This window comes from Pezoporus wallicus, unplaced genomic scaffold (genome assembly GCF_028554395.1).
Source record: "Pezoporus wallicus isolate ANWC-B61680 ecotype Strahan unplaced genomic scaffold, APGP_CSIRO_Pwel_v1 contig_6155, whole genome shotgun sequence".
Taxonomy (NCBI): domain Eukaryota; kingdom Metazoa; phylum Chordata; class Aves; order Psittaciformes; family Psittacidae; genus Pezoporus; species Pezoporus wallicus.
In genome coordinates, this window is record NW_026637610.1 from 583,661 (window position 1) to 600,435 (window position 16,775).

The 16,775-nt window shown below is 38.0% G+C and overlaps 1 protein-coding gene across 8 annotated transcripts in view; it reads left to right on the top strand.

Annotated features, from left to right (window-relative positions):
- KATNIP (katanin interacting protein) overlaps positions 1–16,775 on the top strand; it is a 60,738-nt gene that overhangs the window by 20,871 nt on the left and 23,092 nt on the right. For all 8 annotated transcript variants that reach the window (XM_057406583.1, XM_057406589.1, XM_057406584.1 and 5 more), the window contains 4 exons: positions 1,660–1,800; positions 6,490–7,381; positions 11,890–12,624; positions 13,138–13,346. In XM_057406583.1, the coding sequence (XP_057262566.1) occupies positions 1,660–1,800; positions 6,490–7,381; positions 11,890–12,624; positions 13,138–13,346 (1,977 nt within the window). The remainder of the gene's footprint in view (positions 1–1,659; positions 1,801–6,489; positions 7,382–11,889; positions 12,625–13,137; positions 13,347–16,775) is intronic.

Below are 16,775 nucleotides of genomic sequence, written 5' to 3' on the forward strand. Positions count from 1 at the left end.
GTGAGTTTATGTATCCTCAGTCCTAGGCAGTTACTCCCACTATCTGATAAACAAAATGATCTCTACAGCTGCCTCTCACTCAATGTACTTGGCCTGGCTCTGATACGCATTCTGTTGTTCGGAAGATCATGTGCAACTTTATGGATAAATTAGTGAGAAGCATGGACAGGTCTCTCCAGGGTCTATTTTGCTGCTGAATCTGGCACTATCACAGTACCTACCAGAACTTATTATTTCTCATGCATCAGGTCCTGACTTGAGAAGTCTGGAGATGGATCCCTCATCAGATGTTATCTGCTGGTGGGAAATGGCTTTTTAATCATTCTTGTTCATTTTATGACTTCAGTGACATGATCTAGCTTTGAAGTTGTTCCTGTAATTGGGTTCACACTGGTTTAAGGACTATCCTTCATTTCTTTGATGTTTAAAGGCTCATTTCTGGTTTTATATAGAAAGGATTAAACCTATCTGGCAATCTTATGGCTGTTTATGCCTAAAACTGACATTCAAAACAGCAACAGTTTCCCAAACTCTTTGAGAGGCCTTTGTGGCAGAGACTTTGTGAACCATCAGAGTTTGGAACACAAAGATCACCACTCTGAGAAGTGGATCTATTCATAGTATCTTTGAACAGACTGGCAGAGCTCTGCCCTTACCATCATTAGGCACATATTGAAGTACTCAATAGAAAAGTTTTGTAGTTGCTGCCTTCAGGAAAGACTGAAAGTTCACTTCAAAGTGAAAAGATACAGAAAAATAATTACTTTGTGACCATATGTACTGTGAAGCCTTGAAAATAGAAAGGGAGCTAATTTATCTGCTAATCTCAAATCACTGAATGTCATCTGCATATGTATTTACTTTTTGCCCTCATTCATCTCTGTTTTGGGGTAACATTTGACATCAAGTATACTAATACTCAACATTTTGTTTCTGAAACTCTTTACTTGTTTCTTTCTGAGATGCCATGTATCCTTTTCTCCAATTTCTGAATATGTGGAGGATAGCATTTCTGAACAATGTCCACAATTAGGCATTCTTTGGCACTTTAAAATGTGGCGTTTGTCAGTTATTTGTAAGTTCATATTGCGAGTTTCTGTGATAGCATAGAAAATTTCAAGTGTAGAGTCCTATATAAAGCTCTAAGGCATAGATCTGTGAATGAAATTAGTTGTCTGCAAAGCGTGATTAAAATAGAGGCATTGAAATAAAATTCTGTAAGATTCCACTCTTTAGAGGGCAAAACAGAAGTGTAAGCACTTTAAGAAATTGTAAAATGATTATACAGTGTGAATTGTGCTCAGTGATCCCCTCTGTTGCCTGCAAAGCTGATTAATTTGATTAAAATAAACTGCTCTGACCCTGCAGTTACAAAGCATGGCAGACGGCCTGTCATCTGTGAGTGCGCAGATGTCTTACTGGGACAGCAAGCAGCTGACCTTTATCTAATTGTCAGGTTGTTGTGAGCTGTCTTACAGTCAGGAGAGTCGGATTTACTGTTTGGAAATGAGGTTAAGATTTTGCTTTTAATGTAGTAGATTTTATTAAATGGTTACTCTTCTAATCTGTATATATTTTTCTGTGGGGTGGTGAGTTAATTAAAACATCCTGGTTTAGGAGGAAGAGTATTAGTGACAGTCTGTTTGTATGTGCCTTTAGATAACGAAGGAAAGCTTCCTTTGGATGTGCCCTTTCCATCCACCCGTCCAACTTTACTTTGTGATCCGCAATCTAACCCGGTCACATGACTTTGGTATATCCAAGATCAAGATCTGGAATTACACCACAGCAACTCCCAGTGTAAGTAGTCTCTTCTCAGCTCCTCTGTATGTACACTGTGCCTTGTCTAGGGAAATCGGTTTGATCTTCTTTCCAAATGAATGAAAAAAATGTGGATACTATTTTCTCTAGTAAAATAGAGAGCTAGGAGGTGTCCATATTTACTGTCAAATTTGCTTTTTGTCTTGACTGTAAGTGGTAGCAGTGTAAGTGTTAACATTTTCATAGGCACAACAAGCATTTGCTTTCAAAGCTATTAAAGATCTCTAAAGACCTAATAAAAGGCTTCCATGTTCTGTCACTTAATTCTTTATTAAGGCAAGTGCATCTTCATATTCAGGACTTTCATTTGTTTTATAACAATGTGTTGTGGTTTAACGTCCATAAATATGTATTTTCTGATGTATGGAAGTATAAATAGGCCGACTATTGCTTGATTTCAATTTTGTCACTTTAGTTAGAATCATAGAATGGTTTGGGTTGGAAGGGACCTTAAAGATCATCTAGTTCCAACTCTCTTGCCGTTGCCAGGGACAACTAAAAAACATGCTACCTGTGTGTTCATAATGAAACAGGTAATCTACTGTTGCAATAGAGACATCTCATGGCAGATGGTCTCTTGTTTGTGTGTTTGAATGTCACTGTGAAAATTATTCTTGTTTGTACGCTGCAATGTTAAGAAAAAAATCCCAGGTACTGGATCAAAGAGGATTTGCTGTCCTGGATTATAAATAAGAAGCTTTATTGCTCTGGTTTTGCTCTCATCCCTGTTCTTATATAAGCACATATGGTAATTTATACATATGAAAATGGTCATGGAAGGGGCAGCTTAAACAAGTTTACTATTACATGATATATATTTGTTTCCTGGAATTTTAATAACTTTCTCTATTAAAATGTGGGCTACAGAATGTTCTGCCATTATTAGAGAGTGTGAAAGGGACTACTGGCTTTGGAGGTAATAGTATGATTTGTTACCAAACCTATTGAATACAATGCAGGAAATACATGTAAATGTATTTCTGTATTTAAAGGCACTGTTATTTAAATAAACTGCTATAAAGCAAGCTGTACGATCCATTAGGGGTATAATCCCATGGATTTTGGTGGCAGTGCAGCAATTTACACTGACTAAAGAAATGTCTCATTATCCCTAAGATGAAAGAATAATACATAGTTCTGCCTATTTTTATAGTATGTCATGAGGAAGTTTTGTCTGAGAAATATCAGACAAAAATATAATTAGGCAGAAATTTTCTTCTGCTAATGTAAATACAGAGCCAGATTTCTGTGTGGATTTTTGTAGTCATTCTAATCTCCTCCTTTCCCTCAAAAACCATGTAAGCGAGAGGCACCAAAGTACTTCTTCAAAAAATAAGCAAAAAATTAATTCAGGCCAGTACTTTTGTATGTTTGAGGTTTAGAACTTGAGTCTGGAAATAGAAAATATGTCTGAAGGAAGCTGTAATAGATTAAGTTATTGTCATAAGTTCCTTGATTCACTGAGTTATAAGGAAAGTCTCAGAGAATGCTTCATCTTGCCTTTATTTACTTCAGATAAGGTCTGAGAATAAGGAGGCAATTTTTAGTCTGCAAGAGGAGCTCAAATGTAGGTAAGGGCAGCCAGTTCTTTTCAAGCTTGTCTGAAATATTCAGACATTTTGTAAATGCTTGCTACGGTGTTGAAACTGCATTCTTACTTGATGCTATTTAAACTTTTCGTAAGATCCAAGATGATGTCTATTGCATGTCTTCAGAGGTCTCTGAATGAAATCTATACTTAAATGCATGAAGGTCTTAGTTGCTCTCCAATGGGATCATTTTTTTCTTCAAGTGATTGCCTGCATGCTTGTCCCTCCTGTATGTATGTTCATGTCTGTTCTCTGGAGCTGGAGATTTTCTTCAGTGCTGGACTACCACTGGGGTGCATTGTCTGTAAGGATACAGGTGCTTTGTTCTAGCCAAGTTAGGTTTGTAGGAGAACTTTTCTAGTTCTTGACTTCTTTTCCATTGCTCCTTTTTTTTTTCACACTTCCATGAGAAGTCAGACAGGAGCAACTTGAAGTCCTCTGTCCAGATGTAATTTGCAGAAAAGTGCCTCTGGTTTTAAGCTTTGTCCTTCGTGCACAAATGTCACTGAAATAGCCAGAAATGCCATCCTTGTTGCTTCACTGAAAAGCACTGTCCCAGCAGGCAGTCTGTGAGGGCTGAAGGTACAAGCTGGGAAGGAGCATCCAGAGAAATTGTAGAACAGTTTTCACCAAATCTTTCATTTTTTTCTCTCTGGCCTTGATAGTACCCATTTGCTTGCTCTGAGACATTGTGCCATTCCAATTTCTCTTCCAGGAGGCAAAAAACTTGCATTGGACAAAGTATTGAGTATTTGTTTACAGGATGGCTTCTTGATGGAATTACTCATTGAGGAAAGGATTTTTCCAGCCTCTTCATGCTCAAGGAGAATTAATCAGTGGTACTAGGAAAACTAAACATTCTGTAAATGTTTCCTACTGCGTCTGATCACTAAGCTACTGGAAGCTCAGAAGAGAGGTGGGAAGGAATGAAAAAGAGCAGTTCTAGTCTTGTGTCTGTTGAGATCTGTTAGTATTCTTCCTCCTTGAGCTTCAGTCTCCTTTGAATTTTGTTGCAAAAGATTTTCATTATTTCTTTTACTGGTTCCTTTATTAATAGATTGTTCTGAACTATCATCTGTTACTAATGCCTGCCCCAGTTCCATCTGTCTCTATTGTCTCAGACACCTCTTTTGCTTCCTACAGTACCTATCCCAGATATCCCAAAACATTAGGGAAGGAGAAGTCATTTGCCATTAACTGGAATAGTAATTTTGAAGTGCCTCGCCCTTTTCTGTGCTTGTCTGTCCCTCTTTCAGGGACACCATCTCATTTTGCAATGTTTTCTCAGTACTGGCGGGTGGAGTGGGATTAATTTCAAAACATTTTGTTCTTAAGAGGTTGCTGATCTTAATTTAAAAAGATGAAATCGACAAATACTTTACAAAATACAGATGTGTACATTTCTCTGGTTCCATACAGTTTATGTATGTTCTCAGATAAAAATACAGAACTAAGGTTTGAGTATTTCTCAGTGGAGAAACAGCAATAGAGGGTACGATATTATGTAGGTATGTTGCAGTTATCCTAAATTCAACTGTGAATATCCAATATCTCTAGCATTTAAGGAGAACATAGAAAGGTGAAGAAAATAATATTACTGGGTCATCTTGATAGTATTTCTCTTCCCTGTCATCATTTCAGGCAAAGCCATGCATGTATTTTTTAATATATATAATTATTAAAGTGTTTTGATTCCAAATTAGATTAATCTAGTAGTGTTCCTATTCAAGGGGAAAAAAAGATTATGTTTTATGTCCAAATGCATTAGTACCAACATATAGCACTTTATGATACTCTAGCAGTAACACAGGCAGTCATGACATAATGGCCAATTAAACTGGGTTTACAGCTGTTCTCTGAGAAGTTAATGAAGGTTATCTTTTTCTATCAGGAATGTATCAGGAATGTGTCTTGCATTCCTACACCTACTGCCCTCTTTCAACTGGAGCTTTTTTATTATGCTTGCATCTTCTGTTTTTCTCCCCGTGTAGGTCCATATTATATTTTTCGCCTCATACATGTTATTATTTGGAAATAGATATTCCAGTAGAATGGAATCTCTAAAGACTTTTAAGCTATCAAGAGTGCATACAGATACAAAGAGGAACATTTAAGTCAGTATTCAAAAACTGACATCCAAGAGATGAGCAAGTGCGATGAAACTGAGACTTCTTACTTTCACAAAAAGCTTCTCAGTTTCCATGAAGATAAGGAAGGAACAGAGAGTTTTTAAAGATTCTACATGATGGGCACATTACTGAACTTTAGAGGGCAGAAAGATGGTGAATTTTGTCTCATCTGCTATATTTTCTGCGAAGATACCAGTATTTTTATCAGGAGGGAAACCAGGTTAGATGGAAATGCTAAAGAAGATAGAAAGAACATTAGTTCCTACTGCAATGGAATGAAAAAATCAGGTCTTAGTGGGTGCTATAGGAAAGTAGAACATGGAGATAAAGTTGTGAGTGGCAGAGTTGTGTCTGAGGTAAAGGCTTTCTATTTGAAAGGCTAGTTAAGTGTTGGAATAAGCTATCAAGGCAGGTTATTTGAAAACCGTTTAAAACCAGATTTCTTCACAATGGTATAGGTTATTTTACTTTCTTCAGGGGAAAAAGATGGACCAGATGATTTTATTACTTTTTTTTTTTTAATGTTCTTTCCAACCCTGTATTTCTGTAACTCTTTTTAAGTCTAGTGGCTTTGATCTGGATGGTTGTTTGCTGTGGAACATGTTGTGAAAGTGGTGAATCTTAAAAGTGCTGAAGCAAAATGTGCCTCTGAAATTTATATCCTGATAAATATAGTTACACTTCTTCACTCAAGCTTTTCTAAATAGTTAAGCCTCCTCAGCCAAAGTGGTTCACAGTAGTGTCCAGAGGGGTTTTTAGTCCTTTTAAATAAAACCTTAAGTATTCCACAATATTTTTCAGTTGTTGGAGCTTTTGATTAAAAGTAATCAAAAGCATGTTACTGATCCAGGATTTAATTGTTTTCATCTGTTTATTGATTAAGTGTTCAAATGTCAGTTTCAGAACAGTGATAATGCTTGAACAGATTGATATCTTCATACTTCTTGTAGGACCTTGATGTTGGAGCAAGAAAGGTGAAGTTATATGTTGATGAGAACCTTGTATTTGATGGTGAATTAGAGAGAGCCTCTGGAGATCTCCTCACTGACCATAGCACTACAATTGACCTTAAAGATCACAAGCAAGATATCTCTGCATATCCTGCAAATGAAATGAAAGAAGTAAATGTACCTGCAGTCACAGAGAAGGAAGCAGAACTACATTTTAAATGCTTACAGTCAGACAGTGCTTCACTAAACTGGAAATCTTTGCCAGAAGAAAATCTTCTTGACCATAGGATGAAATCGGTCAGCTTTACAAAGAAAAGTTTGTGTGAGGATAATCTGAAAGTGTCACCATCTCAAGTTTGTGTAAAAGATGCCAAAGAGAATGCAACAGTGCAAGCAGTTACGGAGCATGTTCAATCTGATGATGAACTTACTTTGAGTGAGCAAATGGAAAAGCTAACAGGAAGAAAATTGCCTGATTCTGCAGGTACAATTCCTTCTTGGTTACAGTCATCTTCCCAAGTAACAGGGAATAATCAAGTCACTTCCAGTAAGCAGAAACCTCCCTGGCTTGCCACAGAACATTGTTCAGGCTTGAGATTTCAAACACAGTCAGATGGAATCATGAAAAACTTTTCAAAGCTGGCTAATGAGGATGTTAATTATCAGAGAAATGAACTGGGAAGATCCAGTAGTGGAAATGGAAATGGAGATGAGAGATCGCAAATGCTAACCAGGAAGGATGGTGATGTGGGCTTGGACATTTTGGAGCAACTTCCTAACAAAAATTCCTGCAGCTTACAGTACCCTACAAGTGGAAGGAGAAGTGTCAGATGTGTACAAAAGGGGGGATTAAACACTGTAAGTCTTGGAGAAGGTGGTTCTGCTCTCAAAGGTAAGAGCTCACAATAACAACCTTAGTGCAACTCCTGGCATATTTTGCATTTTACAGAAGCACAGAATCATTTAGGTGGGAAGAGACCTCTTAAGATTCCTGGAGGAGGTATAGTTTTGCTGTTTGCAGTATTCAGTTTTTCTCATTCCTGCTATGACAATGCTCAGAGTCTCTGTCCTTGTCCTACACCTCATGTGAAATGGTCTTCTGCAAATTTTACATTCTCATTTAGTGTTTTTAAATTTATTTGGAGGAGATTAAAATAAATTATATTCTAAAATTTGACAGTTCTGCAGACAGCAAATGTTTGCTAATATCAGAGATGAAGATCTGCAAAAAGAGTGTTACCTCAAGGTAGTGAGGTCACACTCCATTTTACGTTTACAAATTTACAGAGTTTATTTGTGCAGTAGGTTTGTGTCTTTCTCAGTAAGAATGTATGCTAAATATATTTATTCAGAGTGAATGGAGAATTGGTCTTATTTTCCCTTCACCACTTGATATACCTCTTCAAAACTCCCTCAGACATCTGTGCTTATTTATGAAGAGTTTTCTAGTAAATTTAGCTGTTACCTTCTCTGTGCTTTTGATTATCCTTGTCATCCTTCTCTAAACCTTTTTTAGTTCCCCTGGATCCTGTTGGAGGTGGAGGATCCAGATTTGTGTAGTTGTGTTCTGCCTCTAGCAGTAGCTGTCAGCATGTCCACAAGGAAGAGTATGAGAACTGGTCAAGTTTTGAAGTTCCTACTCTCTCCCAGCCTTCAATGTTCTATGGCTAAGAAATTTTCTGGGCATGGGGTAATATTTTTGTCCTTAAATAGCACAAGAATAGAATTTCTTATCCACAAGTTCTACTTGGGCTTGCTTTTAAGCAAGTTTTTTGATTTCCATTGCTCAGGATGTATTTTTAATCCTGCCTTTTCAGTTTCAAGCCATGGGTCACTCTGACTTCTTTTTTGGAGCCTTCATACCCCTCTTTGGCATTCTGTAATTCTTCAGCATTCAATAACTTGTCTCAAATGAAGAGAGTGTGGCAGGCCAAGCACAACAAGGCGCAAAGAATTGGAAAAAGAGGTTACAAATACACAAATTGAGATTTTTGGGAGTGATTTTGGGAGTGATTTAACATCAGAACAATTTACATGAAAGTATAGCTTGCTGTATACTGTATCTGGGTGTTTACATTAAAGTTATGGTGATAAAGGACAGGAAATGTGCCTAAATGGAGGAATGCCAGTTGAAATTCAACAGCAGGTACTACATGAATTTTTCACACAAAGGCAACAAAATTATTCTTTCTAAACTTAGAATGTCTGAACTTTTCTTTCTCTGCCCCTCAGAGAAAATGGCAATTTTGTAAGTATATCTGAAATTATACCTCAAAGAAGAAAAGTACAGAAGTAGTTGGAATAACTGCCATTTTCCCTTCACCTACCACTCACCCGTTTGCTGTTTCACACATTTTATAGCATCTTTGTTAGATTAAAAACTTCTTAGCATTATGGAAACTGTACATAAATCCTACTATAGTAATCTCTGTTCAGCTGTAAAAATTGTAACAATTTAGGAATTTTAATGTAAACTGTAAGATGAGGGTTATCATGATTCTAATTACAATGTCCTCTCATTTTGCTCAGAGCAGGTTTTGTCATCTGGTGCTTTAAACTCCCAATATGTGTTTGTTCCTGGGAAAACTGCATGCCATCTAGCAGCTTTTGTTCTCTCTGTACTATACTGCACAGGATAAAGCCATCTTCAAAGTGGAGCTGAGTGAGCATTAACAACAGGAAAGCAGTTTTAAGTGTTTCCCTAAGAGTGGTGAATTTTAATTGGAGCGGGACTAGGGGAGCTGCAGTTTCCCAACAGTGGAATGTGTCAAAGGGGAGGCTGCACAACCTCATTTACAATGTCACAGCATGCCTTTGGTCAGTGAATGAAGAATAACGAGAACAACAGGAATTAGAAATAGCACGTCCATGCATACTTGGCTCGAGTTAATGTTGCTATGAAAACATACAGTTTTTGTTTGATAACTGTTTAATGTGTAAAGGAAATGATGGAAATATGCTGATAAAATTTGCAAATAACATATAATTTGGGGTATTATGAGTTAAGAAGATTGAAGAACTGCACAGAAAGATGAACTTGAAGATGGGAGTAATAGCAATGGAATACAATTCGGTAGTCCTGCTTGGAGGGTCATCTGGGGACTAATAACGAAAAATTAAGTTGTAAGCTGAATAATCATCAATTGCAAATGACCTCTGGAGAGAAGGATCTTGGTTGAGTAGCTGATAACAGATTGACTATGAAACACTAGTGTGACGCAGACGTGATTATAACAGTGCACTCCAAGGATGTATCAGCAGAGGCTTTTCTGTGAGGGAAATGTTAATATCTCAACACAGGCACTCATGAGACGTCAGTTGGAAAACTGCAGTTCTGATCATCCATTTTCAGGAAAGCTGATTACAAAGTGGAACAGATATAGAAGACAGCTTTTAGAATTATTTGGGAAATGAAGCCTGTGATTGAAGCAGGGAAATATGATTGCTATTTATAACTGCTGGGAGTAAAAATGAGATTAACACAACAGAGAGAGAAGAAAGATGTTTTTTTTCAAGCAAGAGTTGCCCCAAAATGTAGTTTAGTAAAGTTTTGAGAGAGATTGTGTGGGATGTGTTGCTGTCAGAAGCAGGACAAGGGACTTGGTGATTTAAGAATCCCCTCCTAAACCCACAGGGTTTGAGGTGTCATTATTTCTTGGGCTTCAGGATAGCATCCATCATACAATCCTCTCAGGCATGCAGAAGGCTGGGAATATGTCTGTAACATCTGCAAGTGGGACACTCGTTATCTGCAGGAAGAGTTTGTTGTTCACGTGGCTCCAGTAAAAAAGAATAAATCTTATATTCTAAAAAGTATGCCCAACCCTGTAAGCCTTCACCCACTGACCTTTGCTTTTGGGCTATTCTCTGCTTTCCTTTCAGAGCTTCACTTCTGTTGTCACTCCTTAATGTAGCTAACAAACCTGTTAACCTCCCATTGAAAATCACTCCTATTTAAACTGCTGTAGAAGTGTTTCTGAGTTGCAATCTCTGTGCTGCTTGAAGTACTTAACATTTAAAAAAGAGGGGGGTTTTAAAAAAGGGAAAAAACCCTCCAAAACAAGGCAGGCTAATAAATGTCAAATACTCTTCTCTACATGCTCATCCTGAAATTTTGAAACTTTGACATTTTAAAAGTGGTACATATATATGCAGTATCTTCTTTAGGTAAATTGTCTTCTCCAGTACTTCCAAACAGGAAGTACTGTTTTGGATCATCCACCCAAAGAGTATCCATATAGAAAATGGTTTGAACAAGAAAGTGACTTTTAAATGGCTGATACTTCCGCTCTGTATTTCCCTTGTGGGCAAGTTGGTCTCCAGGCTTTCATTCTGAAAGACAACCTTCTTTCAGGTGGTTTCCCATCTGCTTTAAAGTTCTTATTTTTATCTTTCTTGTCCCAGTGTAAATTATTATTGGCCATGGATAGATTAGGAACATTGCCTCTTTCCCAGTATTCGAAAAACAAAGTTTAAAGTTAGTCTTGAGCAGTCTTCTGGGAAAAGATAATTTTGCAGCAATTGGCACTTACTCTTGATAACCATTTGTGTTAGTATCCACTCAAGGACATTGTACAGAAGTAAAATCTAGCCCATGGGCCTGTAATTGTTTAGTACTGTACTTGCTTTTCTTCATTTATTTGAAGAAAATACATAAGTGACAGCTTTATTGAAAATCTTCGTTATTATCTGCTCTTAATTGTTTTGAGATGGAAATTAAGCAGCTCTCCAGTGCAGTCACAAGGAGGGCATGCTTTTTTCCCACTGTGCCCCTCTAATTGGTTGTCTCCACTGTGTTCCCATTAGATACTTTGTCATTAGCCCCCTTCTGCCTCTCATGCTTGCTGAAAAGTGAGAAAAATATTTGGACATTACCTACATAGAACACAACACTCACCCCATCCTCCTTGTATACTGAACTTCTTTTCTCACCACTTTTCTTTATATACACAAGGTTGACTTTGACAGGAAGCACTGTCTTTTCTCTGTAAAGCTTTAGAAACTTAACCAGTTCAGCCATTTCCAACTGTATGAAAGATCTTCTGCAGAAATGCAGACAGATGATTTAAACTGTTGTGACAGACAGACAATAAGTATCACTGGGCAAAATCCCAAGTTCTGTAAATGTTGAGTCAAGAATTTGCAGTCTCAAACTGCGTTGCATTTTGTACCTTGGCATGTGCTCTGCTCTTCAATAGTTAAAAGTGCTTGTCTAAATGGGGAAGGGAAACTGGTACATGTAGCCTTTCTAATAGGGAGGCAATACAAAAGTGCTACTCTAAAGAGCATTTTACGGTAAAGGAACACGAAGAGCAGCAGCATAATTCTGGCAAATCCATGTTATAGTATTTGCTTCCAGTCTTGTTTTTACATGAAATGCCTATGTAATGTTGTTTTCAGGTGATGACTTTTCTATGAAGGACATAGAAACCTCTAGAGCAAAGTGGCAAAATGAAAAAGAACACACTCTGCAGGAGTCCTGGAACTCCTTGGTAAAGTTTAATTATTCCCATCGTGGCCGAATCTCCAACATGGATTTTCAAGGGGACATCTTTGATGAGTTTCTCCATCAACAGAAAATCAACTGGCCTGGAGAATATCAGCAAATGAGAAAAGAGGGACTACAAACACTACCAAAAAAACAAGAAGGAGAAAATTCTATGGAGGCACATGATGGAAATGATTTTAAAATTCCTGTTTTACCTTATGGACAGCACTTAGTGATAGACATTCAGACAACATGGGGAGACAGACATTATGTTGGTCTTAATGGAATTGAAGTTTTCAGTTCTAAAGGAGAGCCTGTTCAGATATCAAAAATAACGGCTGAGCCACCTGATATAAATATTTTACCAGCTTATGGCAACGATCCCAGAATAATAACCAACCTAATTGATGGCGTAAATCGGACACAGGATGATATGCATCTCTGGCTAGCACCATTTACCCCTGGAAAACCTCACTTCATCTTTATTGACTTTGTGGATTCCTGTCAAGTAGCTATGATTAGGATTTGGAATTATAATAAATCCCGCATACATTCTTTCAGAGGTGTGAAAGACATTATAATGATATTAGATGAACAATGCATCTTTAAAGGAGAAATTGCAAAAGCTTCAGGAACCTTATCTGGAGGTATGCTATCATTTCTTATTTTCTTTGTGGAAACAGTAGTACAATACAGACAAATACATTTAGCTTGTTATCACTTTACACTTCAAAGCAAGCAGGCACTATGTATAGTGTTTAGTCCTTTTAATTTCAAAATGTAATGCAAAGCCCAGTAATGCATTCTTCAATGAAACTATGAATTTTAGCAGCCTATAGAGCTAATCTCTATTCTTAATGATGGCATAGTAACAAGGCCGTATTTCAGTCACATCAGATAGACCTGTCTTTTGGAAAAGGTGATGAAGAAGCTTTTCTTCCAATTTTCTTTTATATGTATTTGAAATTCGACCAAGTTCTGCAGGTTTTTCTGCTGTGCAGTATGAATTTGAGAATGAACATACTAATTACATCAGTTGTCAGTATCAATTTACTGTCTATTGTCTTTAAAAACTATAGCAAATTAAATGTAAGAAGGACCAAAAATACTTTTATCACTCTATATATTCTTCTGTATTTTATTCTGTGTGTTGCCTTCAGCTCCAGAGCACTTTGGGGATACTATATTGTTCACTACGGATGATGACATTCTTGAAGCTATATACTGCTATGATGAGACATATGATGGAGAAATGGAAAATGCCAGCTGCTTGAGATACGAGGAAGAGTTAAAGAGGCCAACAACTGCTGATAGGGAGGGAGATGAAAGACCTTTCACACAAGCAGGGTTAAGAACAGAAAATCAACAGGTAGGGGCCTCTATGTTCAGAACTCCATATAAATGTCTGTCTGAAAGATGACATGGAAGTAGTAGACACTGATTTCCATGGTAGAGTAAAGCTCTGCAGAAGGACTAATACAGCTCTCTGTCTGTTTTGAAGGTATCTTTTTTTTCACCAGCTCAATAATTTATTCAAATTTTTGAAGCCCCAAAAGTGCTCAAAATTTTTGTTTCCCTCAATGATTAATAAGACTACAAGGAAGACTATACTGTTGTTTTTTTTTTTTCTCTCTTTGCTTACTCGGACAGAGATTCAAGGGAGTTCTATTTGACAGAGGTACTCCTGAGCACTGACAGTGATTTTTACCGTAGAGTTAATATATAATGAGTAGCTGTGCTCCCTGTCACTCCAAACCAAAGATTTTTTCCATATTTTTCACACAGAGTGTACTCTTGCTTGTTTCTTCCTCCACAGATGAAGTATTTTATCTGAGAAGGAACTCCCTCTCTGAACCTTCCCCTTAGTTTTTCCTCTTTCCTTTTTTGACTAGCATCTGCACAGGTCTGTGAGCATTTTGCAGTATAAAAATTTTCTTTTCCTATTCCATACAGTAGGTATTTTACTACTTGGAGGAAGGCCGTATTTCCAAGCACTGGAGTCTTGCTCTATGTCTGAGCAAAGATCCTGCAAGATTTTCTGCTCAGGGTGTTGTGGGGCAGTCTTTGACTTGATTTCCATCAAATCTTCTGCTTTCGAAGAATCCTCATGAGCACCTACTGTTGCTTCAATGAGGTTATCTGTTTCTAGGGGAACACACTCTTACTTGTAAGTCTGTGAGGACATCAAAGCTGAATCAATCTAAATTCCAGTTGGTTCTGCTAAAATGCTCCTAGTGATGTATTGTTCCTAATGAGCCTTATGCTGTTGTCATGCCTTCATGTTCTGTTTTGTCCTCTTCTGGTGGCTTATAAGATGTCATAATATTGGAATTTGATCTTACTGTTAAGATCATTGTTGTGGTTTAAGCCCAGCTGGTAACTCAGAACCACGCTTGCCCACTCCCTCCTTTTTCCTCCCCCTGCTCCCGGAAGGATGGGGAGGAGAATTGAAAGAATGTTAACTCCCACCAGTTGAGATAAGAACGATCCAGTAACTGAGATATAACACAAAACCACTACTGCTACCACCAATAATAATAATAAGGGGAATAACAAGGGGAGAGAATACAATTGCTCACCACTCGCTGACTGATACCCAGCCCGACCTGAGCAGCCCTTCCGGGTAACTCCCCCCAGTTTATATACTGGGCATGATGTGCTGTGGTATGGAATACCCCTTTGGCTAGTTTGGGTCAGGTGTCCTGTCTTTGCTTCCTCCCGGCTTCCCGTGCTCCTCCTCACTGGCAGAGCATGAGACTGAAAATGTCCTTGATGGGGGTAAACATTACTTAGCAACAATTGAAAACATCGGTGTGTTATCAGTGTTGTTCTCAGACTAAAGTCAAAACCGCAGCACTGCGCCAGCTATTAAGATGGAGAAAAATGACTGCTACTGCTGAACCCAGGACAATCATGAGTCAGTGACCCTAACCCTTTGACATTTCTAGCACTAGTTAACATTGGCAACAGTAATTTTGTTCCCTTTTTTGCTTGCAGTATCTTAAACTGTTCAGACACCTTATGCAGTGCAGGATTTCATGGACACAAATTGAAGTTCACCTTTCTTTTCTTGACTGCTTGTTTATTGTGAGCATTCACCAAGACTTCTTCCTTTGCAGAAGCCTAGACCTAGGCTGTTTGGAGCCCCTGCCTTTTATTTTGTTTTTCATCTGTGGTGTTCTTCATACTCTTTCTAAATCTGAAACCTGCTCTATCAGCAGTGGAATGACAAAAGCTATTGTGTCTGAGCCATTTAACTCTCTGATCTCATTCTGTGTTTGCTGGTACCATCAAGATTTTGTAGATGGATGCTTATGCTATAAAATGATACAGATCTAGTAGATGATTTGTCTTCCCCAGCATAACACTGTAATTCAGACTGGTATTGGGTTTAAAATGTCTCTACCTGTTGATCACTCACCCGTTTTTCCTGTAGTGTGCTCAGTGGATGAAACAGTGTTTTACTGCACTGAGTACAGAACTTTTGAAAAGCTCTTAAGAAGTGTCTTACTTTCTTGTTAATATTATCCATGGTCATCTGTCTTTCCCGTAACTTCAGTAAACCTTAATACATCAACTTTTATGGGAGGTCAGACCGGTAAATAGGGTGTTTGACCTGACTCTGACTATGACCGACAGCGGATGCCTAGGGAGAATGAAAGAATAGAGCAAACATGCAGTGTCGTTTCTCTGAAACACTCATCCAGCCCTTAGAAATTTGTCTTACAAGGACTTTTTGACTTCACATTTGTGTTTAGTATCCTGCCATGGATTTTTATTACATTATTTCATCCATTAGCTTTTTGAAGCTGCATGCACTTGTACAACTTGCCGTGCTCTGTGTTGTTTCCCAGCTTAACTTGCATAGCACAAAGAACCTCTTTATGTTTGTCTCTAGGTTCGTTTAATGTCCCCTAGGCTTTGTTTTGGAAGAAACTAAATTATTTCTGATTCCCTTCTTCAAGCCACTCAAGAGGTTTATGCCCCTCTGCTACAGTCTCTTCTAAATCTCTGTTTTCCAGAATGGCTAGTCCTACTTCAGTTACTTGTCACACGGAAGGTGGTGTATTATGGTTAAGCATGGGACCATGGTAGTACTTTCTACTTTTTACTGCTTTTCCAAGAACTCCTGTACTATGGTGGTATTTTGTTCTAGCCATAAGGATCTACGACACAGGTAGGACAGTGTTCACAAGCTGAAGTGGTTGAAATAGTAGAAAATTAGACCATATCTGAAAGAAAAGATAGTGGGCACCAGTGGAATGAAGGAATCTGAGTAGCCAATAAAGGAGGAAGAGGGAGAAAGAGGTGATAAGGTGGCTTGGCACAGGTGGTTTATGATCTGCAAAGGAGGGTATTATTCTGCCTTCTGTAAGACTGGTAGCTTTGTTGCATCCATGGGTTTTGATAGTATTGTTGCAAATTTTTATTCTCAGGCTGGTCTTTTTAAGTTGCTCTGAGGAAAAGCCATCAGGCATCAAAGACAGAGTCACTGTTTTGCAAGAAAGGTACCCCCAGTGGGAGGGTTTTTTTTCCACCTTTTGTAGATTATCTATATGCATTTATTTCAGTGCACAGTTCTTGCTCAGTTTCACCTACTTAATTACCTCAAGGACATTTGCTACTACAAGAAGTATATTGCCATCTGGGAGCATACACATATTAGATCCAGGATGTCAGTGGTTATACTGCAGAGATCTAATATAACAGTAAGAGAAAAGTGTTGACAAGTCTTTTATTTCTTTTTTCAGGTGCAGTGTAGGTCCATTTGGTGTATTCTTGGTGACAGAGAGTCTAC